We start from the raw sequence: 16763 nt of genomic DNA, 5'->3' as shown, positions 1-16763 counted from the left end.
GCGGACTGGGATGCCCATTGTGAAGGCACACTAAATCACTAGGGTCCTCTTTGGGGAAGTTTACTCTCACGAGTTGGCACAGGCTAGGGAGATGGCGACCTCTCTCTCCCACTCCACTACGCACTCACACAGACTCAAGAATGGAACACCACACAAGAACTACGAAAGTGACATACATGCAACACAAGATGGAAGTAGGCAAAAGTTGGGACACCACAAGACCATGTATTGCATTGGGGATCCTCTCTCGTTACAACAGACTCTCTATATACAATGGGCGTGGCCCCTTGGGCTATCATGAGCCAGGTGCTAAAAGTGGTCACTGACAGATGCCATTGGAGTAGGTGAGAGGTGCCGAGCACAAGTAGGTGACAGATGCCGTTGGAGTAGGTGAGAGGTGCCGGTTCGTCGGTCAAATGGGTAGCCAAGCTTGGAAGTGGGGTTGTGGGAGATTCCCACTTTGTGTGGCTGGTGGTTGGCCTTGTGGGCGCCCTTGAGGTTCACAAACTTTGGAATGCCTGATCTTGTGGATTCACACAATGAGGATGGTGACTTGGGGATGCCCGATCTTGGGGGTTGACGGGCTTGGGTGCCTGACCACGGGCAGTGAGGGTGGCTACAATGGGTTTTGGTCGACCTTATTTGAGAGGGGGTTGACCATCCTACCTCCTCTGTGGCGGCGACTGACAGGTTCCCCTAGACCTACTGTCTCATAGTGCTCTGATGGAAAGTTGGAGGAGTCATTTGGTACCTCCATGATGTCCACCATGTAGGATGTCAAGCCTTTTGCCGTAGAGCCAGTTATGTAGTTTCGACTCATCACCATGGGGAACAAGGCCTTTTTCGAAAATGGGCCAAGACGTGGTTGGTTGAGGAGTGGGGGACGAGTGGGGCTTACTGTGGCACCACGGATCCCTTGGTCCAGACCTTCCTCTAATTTCAACCCTTGTGGACCGTGCTGTTGCGAAATCCACAAACGGTCAGAACCCTAGTCGTGTAGTACTCTTGTACTTCAATGCCACGGTCGACTGAAAATGAGTAATGTAGGCCCTTATTACTTGCGGGAGTCGGATCACCACAAAGTCAAGTAAGAATGGGATTCTGTGCATCACTACAGTGACACCTTCCACTAGGCCTATGGGGGTCACCTCCCGTTGGTCGGCCATCCGAACACAAAAGTTGGTTGGTCTCGTTACCTTGACACCTACTACATGGAGTGTGAATTCTGGCATTAGGTTTATCTCAGAGCCACCATCAACAATTTCTTTGAAAAGTGGGGTACCATGAATCTCCACAGAGAGGTAGGGGCTCCGGTAGTTAGTAACGGAGGGGCTCGTGTGGTTGACAACCATGCACCCGGCAATGTGTAATTTTGTAGGGAGTGGAAACCCACCATACTGTCCAACCACTAGAATTGGGTGGCGTACGGTCGAGCTGCTCCGGTAGTGCACTGAGACAGTGTCGGACATGGGGGCTAATTTGGAGAAGATCAAAGAGGTTCATTGTCACTGTATTTTCCATGAGTAGATCTTCCACAGAGAAAGGTGGAAGCAGTAATTTGGAATGTGGGAGGGAGGGGGTAGGTGGTTTGTCCGACATAGAAGGTTGGCTGTGGAGGTCTTTGAAGGCTTGCAAGAAGAATTGGTCTATGACTGTGCGGCGGAGTGGAGGAGTGGTTTCATTGGGCTAGAGCCTTGTAGAGTGGATGGAAAGAGTACCAAGAAGGCATCCTCCCACTCAAGGCCTCGGCTCTTGCATTTAGAGATGAACCGCCGCATGTGGTCATCTACATCTTCAGTGGAGGATCCTTCGAAGGTTGGAAGCTTGACATTGACTCGGCCCAGCATCGTGGAAAGGGGTTTCGCGCCAGGAGGATTGGTTGGACCAGAAGGGTTGGCTTGGCCTCCAACATTGTTACCGAGAGTGGATCACCAAGGTTGGCTGCCATAGGGAAAGGTGGGAGGGGATCCCTAGGTGGTAGGTAATTGAACCTCTTCTGACTATAGTAGCGTATTGAAAGAGGACTCTTGGATGGGCTAACCGGACTACCACGGGAGTGTGTATTCGGCATACAGAGAGGACACAGAGATGAGGGTGAGCTAATAAGACTCCAAGTTTTGAGAGTCCCACCGGGCGTGCCAAATTTTAGTGTACTTGTAGTAGCAGGGTTGGTTGCTCGCCACAATAAAGTGGTGGCTCTTCTCTCGACAGTATGTCCAGAGTCCTCAATGCTCACAGGCAATGCAAGTATGAATAGACAGAATGGAGTGGAAAACATAAGTGACAAGATTGCAAGAGGGACAAGAAGATTGGAGAACATTCACATAGGCTTCAGTTGAAGACAAGTGACTGCAACACCCAAGACTAAGGCTAGAATGTAGTATGAAGGATGAAGGATGTCCTCCAGGGACAGTGGAGTGTGGCATCTCCTATCTCTGGTAGATGCCATCGGAGTGACGGCCTTTGGTGGAATCTCCTATCTGTGGTGGATGCCCATTGGAGTGTCAGTGCGGTGCCTTCAATGACCATGCGTGCACCTCTCATGTATCCGTTAGTGGTGCACCTCTATTTCTGGATAGTCAACCAAATGCTCCGGAATGGTTCCTCTAGGGTTGATCCACTGTGGCAGTGTTACATTGTTGCGGTGTGGTAGTGTGGTGGTATTACGGTGTGGCGGTGTGTGCAACCTTAGCCGCTACATGCTCCTCTCATGTTTCATGTTTCATGCTTTTGATATTCCATGACGAGATTTCCATGGATAGTTTTGTATCACTCCAGTGAGATAGTTTCGATTTATTCTATTTTATTTTCCGTTCCTTGATGAGAAATGCCAAGGACATTATTGTATCACTTTGGTCTCATAGGCCCATTGGGTCTTTAGTAGATGCTTAATATATCTTTTTTTTTTCTCTCTTTCACAGCTAGCACAAATGATGATACCCATTCTCTTATTTGCAGAAGCTGACGTAGTCCTCATTTCAGACTTAGCTGAGGGATTGCAACAACATCTTGGTGCATTGCAGGCTTCTTGTGATGAGAGGGACCTCACAACTGTATGAAATATGAAAGCAAGAGCAAACTAGAAATGAAACAAGAACACAAATGAAAGACAAATGGTTACCTTGAGATGAGTGTAGACAAGACACAAGATTGATTGATTATTGATGTGACACCTACAATTTATAGGTGAGAAGTACAAGATTGAGTAGACTCACTTATGGGATAAATGTAGAGGTGCCACATGGCACTAGACTCAAGACACAAAGACTCAACTGAAACTAGACTAGAGAAATAGTACACCTAGTGTGCACTTATTTCCAACACTCCCTTAAGTGGACACTAGGAGGAAGACAAAAGGACGAGACTATGATATGACAAAAGATAAGACCAAGACAGAGAGACTAGACAAGGATTGAGAGATAAGCTAGAAGACAAGATGGACAAGGCTAGAAGACAGACATAAAGACTGATAGACTGAGAGACAAGACATGAGAGACAAAAGATCCTGAGACACCCCTCCTCAAGTGATATCCTCATATGGGTCCACAAGGGTAGGGACAAGAGTGGATCATAGATAGACAGAGAGAAAGACAATCAGCCAGTAGAGTGGTCCCACAGAGAGAGAGAATGTCAGATAGACATGAGAGAGACTGACAGATAGAAGATAAATGGGGACATAGACAGAAAATGTCAAGAGAATGTGGGTAGCTAATCCACAAAAGAGAGGCATATAGACTGATAGATAGAGTGTCAAAGACATGTGACAGGATAGACACATAGGATAGACACATAGACAGAGAGACTGACTGATTGTAGATAGACAGAGAGATGGACCTTGATAGATAATCCCTCCTCAAGGGAAATCCTCCTGCTAGAGTGAGTAATGCAGGGGTGCCTCTTGGATAGGGACAAAGATAAGTCCATGTAGACAAATACACACGATATTACCCCATGATCTACATCATTGGATCAATGGTGGTAGATAGCATGAAAAACATAGATAATTATGAGAGGGATGGGAAGGTCTTACCAGATTTGGCAGTGTCTAATCCCGTACAAGATAGAGAAGTAAATGAAATTCAGAACTGAGATTTAAAAAAAAAAAATTTTTTTTGAAGAGATAGAGAGTAGACTGAAAATAGAACACAACATACACTTGATTTCTGCTTTAAATTTGCTGCTGCAGGTCTGGCTGGTCCAATGGACAGCTAACCCACATGTTGATGAAGAAGAGAGTGGCATGGATGCAGATGATTGCAAACCCTAACATGGCAGGAGAGATGAGAACAGATCCGACATTGACTTCCCTTTCACTGAAAGTTCTGTTGAAGAGGATGAGGGGAGTGGTTCTGATGAGGTAGGCGAAGACCCAAGACCCAAGCTGCAAGGGGGCCACAGAGCAGGAAAAGAGAGACAGGATTAGAGATTAGGGTTAAGGCGAGTACCGCAGTAAAGAGAAGGGCGTAATTGAGGCGGAAGTTGTTATTGGTGTAATTGAGGCGAAAGTGGGCGCCGTTCTTGCGGATCCGGCTGCCTGCCTTCGGCCAGAGAATCTGGCTTGGCGAAGGATGAGCGGTCCACGAGCTTCCGCCATGGCCGGCTTTGCGAGACGGTGTGCTACCAAGTCTTTGAGATGCGGCCCAGAAAGGCGCCAGCAGCTGCCCGTGAGGACGCTAACGCTGATGTCGGAGCTCCTCCTACCACTGTCCCGACAGTAGTAGGGGTTTCTTGATTCGCCATCGCTTGATAGAGAGAGAGAATGTTGGCGCATGCCAGAGAGAGAGGCCCATGTGTTAGAGCGCATGCCTTCCGTGTTCTGAGGTCCATGGCGATGGAGGCTTTGCACCGAACAGATCAAAACGAGAGAGAGAATTGAACCAAGCAAACACCAGCGAGCTGCGCTGAATTGAGTGGAACAGCTTGGAGAGAATGGCGAAAGCTCAGAGGAAAAACAGGGAAACCCTAAAACCATGGCTCTGATACCATGTATGAAATATGAAAGCAAGAGCAAACTAGAAATGAAACAAGAACACAAATGAAAGACAAATGGTTACCTTGAGATGAGTGTAGACAAGACACAAGATTGATTGATTATTGATGTGACACCTACAATTTATAGGTGAGAAGTACAAGATTGAGTAGACTCACTTATGGGATAAATGTAGAGGTGCCACATGGCACTAGACTCAAGACACAGTCTCAACTGAAACTAGACTAGAGAAATAGTACACCTAGTGTGCACTTATTTCCAACAACAACAAATCTTGGGAAGAAAGGATAATGCTTTTTAACACCTCCTATTTGTTCCCATTTAGGCACTGCTTCACATACAGAGGGGATGAGGTTGAGGTAGTGAAATCATGTGTATATCTAGGGATCACTTCCACTGGCCCCTTTTTATCATGCGCCCGACCGCTGAGACACGTTTGGCATGGGGATATGTTTCCCTTTCTCGTTTGGAGAGACTGTTTCCATGCCCACGTCTAGGAACATAGTACCAAATGATGGTTATTTCATACTTTGGTCTGCTCGGTAATGATGTACGAGTCATCTTTTTGGGGCTTAGACATGTGAGAAGAGGACTGGCGGAGAATGGAGACTGCAGGTTATGATGCTTTCACGCATATCAGGAGTAAAGACATGATAAGGAGTAAGCCATCTGTGCCACATACCATAGTATTGGCTGAGTTCGGATCAGCCCCTCTCATCATAGATGCATCATGCGATACATACAACACATCTACACACTACGTTGAGATCACCTCCTAGGATTGGCGTTGGAGTCCTCTAGATAGCTGGCACCCTAGACTACGTAATGGGCGAGTACTGGATCATGAGGGACTCACCGCTGAGTACATCTCGCGTGCCAAAGACCACTTGCGCCCCTCCCACCTTCCTAGTTCACTAACACCCTCAATTCCCATCCTCAAAGCCGGAGGTCCACTTGACCCCCCAACAACTACAAGACGATCATGATTGGCCACACATTGGCCAAGCTATATGGTTCGATGCTAGAGACAGAGCTCAATTTCTTTGCAGAAGACAAGGATGTAGGGCCCCAGGACAAGCAAGCTTGCGGAGGAGCTACTCTACCCTTGACCACATCTTCACCCTTGGAACTCTCATCGACAAGGATAGAGCACACCATCAGACGGTCTATTGTGGCTTTGTGGACTTTCGTGCTTGACTACTACCACGTCTACAGGAGATCATCCGACATGATTTGGAGCATCATCACTCTTTATGAGTCGGTCACTCACAGGACTGGTGAGAGCCCCAGGAGTGATGTCACAGGAGATCCCTAGTACTATTGGGGTGACACAGTCACACAGGACGGGTGAGATCCCCAATAGTGATGTCACATGAGATCTCTAGTACTATTGAGGTGAAACAGGGCTCTCTCGGACCGCCACCACCTAGCATGGGGGAAGAGTTGCACGCACTTTGGATAGCTCTCTGGCCACTTTGTGCCTTACGTGGCACAGGCCTGAAATTAGATGCCAGAGGTCTTCTGTTAGGGTTTTGGCCCATTATCTAGGATCATGGACTTGCTTGGGACTGTTCCTACTCGAGCTTTACAGACATAGAGATACACTCCTAAGAGTGTGTCACCCATAGCCACCACCCCTCCTCCTTGGCCAGCCGACGATCACCTGTTTCTTCCGGGCCCAGGGAGAGGATATCGGCATAGTTGACCCCGTGGGTGGTCCACTATAGGATACCTCAGCTGTGCCCCGTCCTCAAGGAGTCACTTCGGAATGGGCTTGCATGCTTCGTCATACTCGGTGTTCCTATCCCACGAGACACCAACCACGATCCACCCATTAGCTCCAAATCTGGGGCATGGTCCACTGCCTTCCCATGTACCGTGACGGAAGGAGACCTCTCAGCCATACTCACTAACCCCATGCTCGTCATACTTGAGAGAAGTGTACTCTCTACTGGAGGATGATGTGCTCCACATGTACTCCATGATGAGTCTCTTGTACTAGTGCTTATACCTACTCCATGTACTTCCCCATGATGATTATTGTATCAGCCTCTACTTTCAGAGAGCCATGTTATTTGTACTTGTTTTGTTTTTTTTTCCATGATGAGACACTTCATGGATACCATTGTATCACTTTGGTCTCACAGACAGATTGGGTCTTTAGGAGACTTAATATAACTCTCAGTTAGTTGTTTTTAGCTTTTCTTACACAGACATTGTATCAGATCCACCAATTGTTGTAACCTTTTTGGTCTCATAGGTCATTTTGGCCTTTTGAAGACGTTAATATATCATTTCATTTCTCTCTCTCTCTCTCTCTCTCTCTCTCTCTCTCTCTCTCTCTCTCTCCAGTATTCCATGACGAGTTTCCATGGACAGTTTTGTATCACCCCAGTGAGATAGCTATATTTATGTTTTCATTCTGTTTTATTTTCCATTCCATGATGAGATATGCCATGGACATTATTGTACCACTTTGGTCTCATAGGTCCATTGGGTCTTTAGTAGACGCTTAATATATCTATCTTTGTTTCTTTCTCTCTCTCTCCATACTTGCTTGGGCCATCCTTGCTGATGTGGTATTTGTTTGTTTCAGCCCTTGTCAAACTGGATCATGTAGCACCGCATGACTATCCTAGCTTATGTAGTTTTTTTTTTCTGCGCAGTGTTTTCTGTTCTATGGTCCATTATCACCATGGATACTTTGTACTACATTTGGTCTCATAGACCCTCGAGGTCTAAAATTGATGTATAACTTGCTTTCTTTCTTTCTCCCCTTGCTTGGGCCATCCTTGCTGATGTGGCATTCCCTTTTTTTAGCCCGTGTCAAAATGCCATTTGATCTCCCGTATAAATGGTGCATGTGTGTTGTAAATTGATAAGCAGGTTTGAGACAATACACATTGTTATTTTGAATATTTGTATCAGGCGATAATGGTCTTATGTTCCTGGAAATGCAAGGACTTGCTTATGGGACAGTTTGAGGACCATTTTTTGTTCATTTGTTTGTTTTCTTTTTGGTTGGGTCTACCCCCTTGGAATGAATGAGCAGTCGAAGACCGGGGAAAGGAAAGTTGTCTCCATATCTTGCCCTTCTACTTATATATGGAGGTGTACCTGAAGCAGTTCTGTTAAAATTTGCCAAGGAAGAACTTCATGAGATAACGACAAAGTTTGAAAGTCGATCTGCTGCTCTAAGAGGTATGCCTCTATCCTTTCCGAAAAATTAATATACGCTCTAATGCACTAGTTTTCCTTTCTTGATAAACCTTAGTATCAAGGATTAGGGTATGAAAATCAAGAATTGTCAAAGTGAAGTCATTGAATGAGTTGCATTTTATTTGCAGCATTGAAGAATTCTGACCAAGATGATCATTTCGACTCCGCTTTGCGAATGCTATTTGCAGAAATCCCCTTGGATGAGCCGTATCTTAAAAAGACTTTATGGGATATGTCAAGAAGCCACCTTCAGGAGCTGAGTACAGGGCGTGTAACTATCCCTGACACCTACAATTTGATGGGTTGTGCAGACCCTACTGGGAAGTTAGAACGACATCAGGTGGTGATAATCTTGTAAGTTGTCTTAAAAGCCCGAGAGAAGAAGGCTGAGAGCTTGTGTTTTACCATCAATCTGTCCTTGAATTCTTCACAGCCTCTGGTGGCTGGTCTGTATGATCTGTCTCTTGAGTTGCTCCTGGTCTGAAAGAACCTGTTCCTTGACTTGAGTGTTCTATTTTTGAGAATTTTTCAGAGGACATGGTCCATTGTACTGTCCAAAAGTACTAGTTTACAAGTCTCCGGGACTACACATAGGTGACGTGAAGATGCTTGAAGCAACCTGGCATAAAGAATTTGAGGACATCATAGGGAATGGGAAGTATGTGATTTTCTTCTCAGTGAAGGGCCCGCGCTCAGTCGTGGATGAGATTGCAAACAGTGATCTTGATGGGGACCAGTACTGGTGTTGTACCAATGTGCAGGTATCCTACCTCTTGTTTCTGGTCTGTTTGAATTGAAGTCCTAATGTGATTGCTTTTAATTTGTCCTTGACAAAAGCAATGATTGTGATTGACCTTTGGATGAACTTGAAGAGCATGAAAAGCAGGACCAGCAAATGTTTGCTTTGAGATAGTAAAAGTCCTCAGATAGTAGGATTCCTCAGCAGCTTGGGCTGGAATCAAAGTGTTGATCTAATATCCTCCCGTAGGATCACAAGCTAAACACAAGATTAGTACAAACAAATTGAATGCTGCAGGCAAGCTCACCACCCAATCACGGCCTGCGTCCGTAGACCTCCCCCAGCCAGGGCTAAGGCTCACTCCCACAGATCCTTGCTAGTCAGCCCTTGCATCCCATACTACCACTGCCTACCCGTACAGGCCCTTGGCAAGACTCTCTGTGATCCGCCATGTCCATGGCAGGAGTATGACAACTCTTGGTCTGTGCATAGACCAACTATTAAGCCATAATGATAATAACCCATAACTCACTTATATAGTGACTACTACTGCTATAAATAACCATATGGTCATAAATAACTAGTATACATGGATTTACTAAAGAATGAACCTTAGCCACCTGTATCAGCATGGTTTCCCTAATCTCTCCCTAACCTTGTCAGATTAGGTCCTAATCCTGAGGATTAGTATCAAGTACATAACAAGGTGGCAGTCCATTTGAAGGCCATGTTTGGCAAACCATTCCACTACCATCCCTAAATCATCTCATGCTACCTTTCATTCTCTCCATTAGGTGAATTCTCTCAATCACGTCTATCTTCTCACCTTCTCTAGAATCTTCTTTTGCATTTACATCAAACATATCAACCTTTGGAACACACACCTTACAAATAAGGCTTTTCTAGACCTTCACTCATGCACATACATTTTTTTTTTTTGGGTAAAACTACTGTTCTATTACTTTACTACTGTACAAAGAGAAACACCGTCATGAGAGTGTTTCTTAATAACTTACAAGAACTAAAAATAGTAGAAAAACAAATCTAGATGTATCTGATCTATCTGTAGGGGCCGAATACATGCAAGGATTGGCACAATGATTGAAAGTAGTACTTGTCAATCGAGGAGACTGGAAATCTAGTCGATTGTGTGCAATCCAACGTGACCAGAGAGCCCAAAATCTTGTCCATTCCGAAAATGGACCATATCTGCTAGCCTACTCTCATATCTGCCAAAGATCCAGAAGTTCTTGGAGAAATGTGTACCAAGAAAACTGGCAGTCAAAAACAAAGATAAACTATGCATGAAATCCTAGGTATCAATATAGCGTCATAGCAAAAAGTGTTGGAGGGTCTCATTAGAGCATGAACATCTTGAGCATTGAGCACTAGTTGTCTTTCTTTTTGTGAAAGATTTACCAACAGGGAGTACTCCAGCAATACATCTCCAAAAGAATACTCGCTGTTTTAATGGCAGCTTGCTTTCCATATTTTTTGCAAAGTTTGTTTCCACCATTTTGCTGACTTATTCATATGCCATATCATGTTTGCATGTTCTGAGAACCAAGGCTACCGAAGATCAATCTAGAGACTTTTGCTTTTGTGATTTGTGAGAAAGGAAATTTTATTGAAACAAGAGTCTCTTGTCTTTGTAGTAACCAATCTTACAGCCTACTCTGTTGAGGGTCATGTAACACAATCTCAAAGGGCTGCAATTGGGATCTAATTTGCTTGCATGGATGTCTGTAATGCATACCTGGACCCCATTGTCTTTGAGTCCGTGGGAAAGATAAAACACGTCCCTCATGCGATATGACATCTTGCATAGTACATATTCCTTTAATAGACAAGAAACAAGATGGTCGAAGTGTTGTAATCGCCAAGTGGAGGCCTTCCAAACCAATGCAAATATTGTAGCACTTCTTTCTAGTGAGCAATCAATCTATTAGCCAGCTCTGAGTGATATTCTGGAAAACGGATAGGCACATTGATTTGGTTAGCTTGCCTATCTTGACACTCATATTATACATTTTGCATAGATTGGTACTGAGAGCACGTATCTTTGATGTTGAGATGAGGTGATCCCTCAAATTGATTTTTCTTTTGAGAGGATGCAATCTATGTTGGGATGTTGTTTTGGAAATCGCTAGCAACTTTTGTATAGCTCGAGTTACATTCTGGAGTCTGCAAACTAGTTAGTAATGAATTTTTAAAATGTAATTGGGGCATACTCAAGTGATATGGCACGCTAGGATATTCTACTAGTGTATACCTTGAGTTACATTTTGGAGTCCGCAAACTAGTAATGAATTTGTAAAATGTAAGTGGCGCATATTCAAGTGATATGTCACGCTAGGATCTACCATGTGCGCTTTATTGGCCCTGATGAGACAATTGTTTTAGCCTCCGATGTGCGGCGTATGTCCAAGACTATGTGATAATGTGATGACTAGTGGGGTTATTCTCGATTGACCCGGTTCCAATAGAGCACATGATGTTTAGCACGGTGACTACCCTTACGTAGTGATTGAGAAGAACTCCAAGTTTTTTGGGCACTTTACCTACTGCGTGATTGATTGAGTTGAGTTTGTGCTTGTGATTATTGTCCTCTGCGTTTGTGAGGCAATAGAGAGAGGATGTATCGGATCTTGGTAGAATGCTATATTCATTTGATAGCAAGAGACCATTTTATTGGTTGGATTTGTCTATAATGATATTGAGCATACGACTCCTGGTGAAAGCTAGGTTATGGTTAGTATGGGTGTTAGCCTGGATTTCCCTGTGAGACTTTAGAGCTTGAAGGTATAGATCTAGGAAAGGGCCCGCTTGTAATTGTAGTTTCGTGCATTGACAGATGTTAATATACAGGAGGAGGATAGCTTGCGCTACTAGAGGGTTTATCAGTGGTGTGCTTGTTTCAACGCGGTCTTGATGTGGATTTTATTAGTGGTGCTCTTGTTTGAACATGATCTTGATGTGTATATTCTCTAAAGTTATCATGATGAGAGTGCAGAGATACCTAAGAGGTCTACAATTCTGTGATAAGGAAGTAGTTTTTTGTTTCTCCTAGGTACGATGATGTTACGAAATCTTGATGCGAATAGGCGACACGACGTGACTAGCTACGACAATTGTCTCCACGATTTTAGATTGTTTGATTTCGTGTGAGATGGATTGACGAGTTCTTTGTGTTCCTCACGACCTTGATTTAGTTTTGATTTTGTCTCACCGAGATAGTTTGCAAACTGCTCCCCACGAGAGACCAACCACAATTGGAAAACAAGTGCACAAGCTCACATAACTGAACCTTGACAATAGGTGTACAACATAATCATCCACAAATCTGAAAATAACAAAACACAACTTGACACCACCACTGGGGCCAGAAAGGGCTGATGCCCCCCCACCCTCCCTCCCTCCCCTCAGCACAAGTATTTTTTGGAGTATTTGATGATTACAAGTTTCACGGGCCTATGAGCCCGATTCCTCCATACATGGAGTGAATACAAATGAATCAAATAACATAGATGTTGTCGGTGATGAAATCATTTGTTGATGAAGATCGAGTCACAGGCAGTCTCCCACCTTCACTGGGTGCAGCACCCGCACTACATCGGTCTTCCGGGCCGTGCACCAACAAGCACGCTTGTACTAACACCTGGCAAGGTGATTCACCACGGAGGGAGGAAATCCTGGTACTCCAAATGGAAGCTTTGCTCCCGAATTCCTAGGCCCATTGACCTTCACTGGCTCTCAAAACTTGAGAACACGGTCAGGACATGATCTCACAGAATCCGAGAGAGAGAGAGAGAGAGAGAGAGAGAGAGAGAGAGAGAGAGAGAGAGAATGAAATGATATATTAACGTCTCTAAGAGTCCATAGTGGCCTATGAGACCAAAACTGAGAGTACATCTGAAGTTTGGTGTCTCATCAAAGAGAACAACTAAATGAGACTAAAAAGTACAATAAACTGATTGTCCTACATTTATAAGAACAGAACTGTAAGACTCTGAGATGATACTGAGTAGAAAATACTGGAAAATACTGAAAAATGTATATCAGGTAGATCCATGTATGCTGATCAGTTGAAGTGTTGCCCTCTCCTTAGATCAAGTATCTTCGCCATGGGGTTGTCTAGAATGGAGAGGTCGTAGAAGCGAGGTATGCGCCTCCGATGCCGAGCAATAATGGCTCTGATCTGGCGATGGTGAGGATGCCGTGGTCGGGATCCTGGTGGGCATGGCCGACGGGCACGATATAAGATAACTGCTCTATCAGTGGTGACTCCTTGGGAGCGTGGTCGGTGCCCTGATGGCCCAATGGAGGAGGTATCAACAGGTGTGTAGGCTGGGTTGCTGGTGCTGGCGCTGGTGCCGAAGAAATCTGTCAGGGTCATCTATCTAGGTACATCATGGTTCGGCCTCCTATCTGCCAAGAGGGTCTCTCTATGTCTCCTGAGCTCAAGTAGAAACAATCCCAGGCATCTCTGATCCTCAAACTCCGTGACCCTGCGTAACGGCCCAAAACCCTATCGGAAGAGGCAGTGATATCTCCCTCGGGTCTCATAATAGACTGTACATCGGCACATGTAGTGTTCCTCTGTCTCTACCTCCTGGTAGCATAGTTGACAAATGCAGTCATCCACGATTTGATGCACATATTGCTTTGTCTCAATCCGGAGCTGGTGTGATGAGGTCCGGATCTATCCAATGGCACAACGTATCCCATGTGATAGGTGTACATCCATGTACGCTGGGCGGGTGATAAAATCATCCGGTGAGAGGTGTAGAAAATGGCTCTTGTAATGAGCCATTTTCGTGCCCAAGGGCTCAAGGGGGCTAGTCCACGTCCTCTCTGTGTCCACTCTGATGATATCCATCCTGATCACGCGGTTTTGCTCTGAGCGGGTGAGAGAGAGAGAAAGAAAGAAAGAGAGATTTTATTAACGTCTTCCAAAAGACCGAACTTGGCCTATGAGACAAATCAGTGTACTTGTGTGGGGTATCCTCTGTCATCCCAACAAAATGAAAAAGTACTGAACTAAAAAGCTGAATCTGGGTGTGCAATAAGTACAATGAGTGGGGGAGGTGATGGAGCTCTACTACTAGGAGAATGCAAAGCTATATGCATGGAGTATACAATCATGATATGAAACCTAGCTAGCTCCATCCTGTACCATACTGGGGGTATAGAATGGTATACATCAATGAAGGGGGTGTCCACAGCTGCCTGAAGAACATGCCTGGGTCTGCTCTGAAGCGAGCCAGTCGCTCCGCACCCTCTCTGTGAAACTGAGCTCTGATCTCTGTCATCTCTCTCTGGTATAGGCGTGGTGTCCGAAAGCCAGGTGTCCTCTGTCTCCTGCGGGCTGTGAGTGTCTCTGCTCTCTGGAGAGTAATTCCCTGCTGTGTAGGGCCTGGGAGTGGGGTGGATCTCTGAAAAAATGTAGTAATCTGTGTCTGTCGTCCCCCCTCTGGAGCTGTCTGAGCCTGTAATGATGTCTCTCTGTGACGCTGTATGTCTAGAATGAATCTCCCCAGTATGCGGCTGGTCTGCTGCCTCAAAGATCAAGCGTAGGGAATGTGGCTCTCTGAATAAAATGGGATATCTCTCTCTGATGGCTGTATATGCTCTGCATCTGCATACATAATGCTCCTCACTCTCCACCTCCTCTCTGCACAATCTGCATACCCTCTCCTCTCGGGGGATCCGTGCTGCTGTGCCAGTCTCGATCTCCAATCGATGTGATGAGACTCTACGCTGACCAATAGCTACTCGGGAGCCGTGTGGTAAAAAGCCCTCCATGTATCTAGGCCTCTCTATAAATCCATCATCAGTGATACTCATGAAGTGATCTCTGTAGTATAGCATCTTCGGTGGAAGAAGTTGTGTAGGTGATATCCATGTCCCTCGTGTATAGAGCTGCCATAGGTCCTGTCTCAATACTCTGTTCCTCTCACTATGAGAGAGACGGATATGTTGTGCATCCCTGTCATACTGGAATGGTGGTAGATGATCCATGTCTAGGCCATGCTGTGAGAACCAATGTGTGACCTGTGCATACCATGATCCTTTGTCTCCTGCCTCAGCCAACTGTCTAGATGCCTCAAAAAAGGCGCAACAGACTCTGCTCAGATAATGTCATGAGGTACTGATATATAACGTCTCTAAGAGGCCATAATGGCCTATGAGACCAAAATTGAGAGTACATCTGAAGTTGGTGTCTCATCAAAGAGAATAACTAAATGAAACTAAAAAGTACAATAAACAGATTGTCTTACAGTAAGAACTGTAAGTAAGACTCCTAGATGATACTGAGTAGAAGAAACATTTGCAAAAGAAGGTATGCAAAATAGAGTAGAGAGATTTAATTTGCACCAAAAATCTTACTAGATAAGAGTAGAAAAACACTGTTTCTACAGTGTGAATTGTTACCATCCCACGTGGAGTAGTACGGTGCACCCTACAGGTTGGTATAGATCAAGTACAGTTAGATTCGGGCAGGTACATGCTGTGCGAAGCATTATCCTTGTTCCACAAGGGTTGAGAGATCGAGAAAGAAAGAAAGAAAGTTCCATGAACATCTTCAAAAGGCCAAAATGACCTATGAGACCAAAAGGTTACATCATATCCATGAGGTACATCATCCTGGGTACAAAATAGTAATAAAGAAAGATAACAAAAATCTAGAACTTTAAATATGATCTAGGTACATGAGTAGAGAGCTCTCATATCACCCTAATACATCCCTCATGGGCCGCTGTGACATTGTGCTCAAGGTGGTAAAACTGAGCTGGCGCGAGAAGGTCCTTCGATGATGGGAGATGATGGCCCGGATCTTCCTGTGGTGGCGTGGCCGTGGGCGAGGGCCATGGGGTCTGGGGCGTCGAGCTCTGCATAACTCTGTGGCTCTGTCAAGTGTCACACCTCTTGGTCGAGCTCCTACACTAGCCTGTGGTCTGGGTATGATGGGTGGATCGGCCCTCGGAGTGTTGGTATGGAAGCAGTCGGTGAGAGCTCTCTGTGCTGCTCCTCGAGCAAGTACAGCTGATCTGGATCTCACTAAGGACTCCCTGTGTCTACGGAGCTCTAGAAGAAAAAGTCCCAGGCATCTCTGATCCGGGAAGTCCATGATCCTAGAAAGTGGTCCGAACCCAGCTCGGAAGAGGCAGTGGAACCTCCCCCGAATCTCATAGTGTACAGGGCATCCGCATATGTAATGGTCCTCTGTCTCGGGCTCTATGTGACAGAGGTGGCATATCTTGTCGTCTGGGGCGGCCACCCTAGGCCCATATCTGGCAGTCTCCACTCTCAGCTGGTGGCACAGGGTGCGGATCTGGCTGCACAATCTCATGTGGCACTGGTGGTTTACTCCTAATCATGCGTGAGATCATCGCCACTAGGGGCCTCTCCATAGGCTTCCACTCATCATATACCTCCTCTGTATCTGTCTCGGCTAGCTCTCTCCTCTGTCTCCTCTTGTGGAGAGAGAGAGAGAGAGAGAGAGAGAGAGAGAGAGAGAGAGAGAGAGAGAGAGAGACCTCTAGTATCAATGTACAACTGTCAATGTCCTCTGGGTGTCCAGAAAAAAAAATGACAAAATGAACACGAAATAAACTATGAAAGTACTGAGCTAGTGGGGGGGGGGGGGTGTGATGGATGGAGCACTACTGCTAGAGGCTCAATATGCAACCTATATGCGTAGGGTATACAAGAATGCAATGCAGATCTTTCTAGCTCCAACCAGTACCATAATGGGGGTGTAATATGTAATAAATAGGCGATGGCGAGGCAAAAATCCCTCGGAGCATGATC

The 16763-nt window shown here is 45.4% G+C and overlaps 1 protein-coding gene across 3 annotated transcripts in view; it reads left to right on the top strand.

Annotated features, from left to right (window-relative positions):
* LOC147625068 (putative RNA-dependent RNA polymerase 5) overlaps nt 1–16763 on the top strand; it is a 143864-nt gene that overhangs the window by 112100 nt on the left and 15001 nt on the right. For 2 of the 3 annotated variants that reach the window (XM_086818320.1, XM_086818322.1), the window contains exons 10-12: nt 8043–8191; nt 8338–8563; nt 8742–8970. In XM_086818320.1, the coding sequence (XP_086674446.1) occupies nt 8043–8191; nt 8338–8563; nt 8742–8970 (604 nt within the window). The remainder of the gene's footprint in view (nt 1–8042; nt 8192–8337; nt 8564–8741; nt 8971–16763) is intronic. The other variant, XM_086818319.1, reaches the window with a different exon arrangement.

The sequence above is a fragment of the Cibotium barometz genome, chromosome 24 (genome assembly GCF_041138505.1).
Source record: "Cibotium barometz isolate CiBa-2024 chromosome 24, ASM4113850v1, whole genome shotgun sequence".
NCBI lineage: Eukaryota > Viridiplantae > Streptophyta > Polypodiopsida > Cyatheales > Cibotiaceae > Cibotium > Cibotium barometz.
The sequence above is the reverse complement of the archived record's forward strand: the minus strand, read 5'-3'. Positions and strand labels throughout refer to the sequence as shown.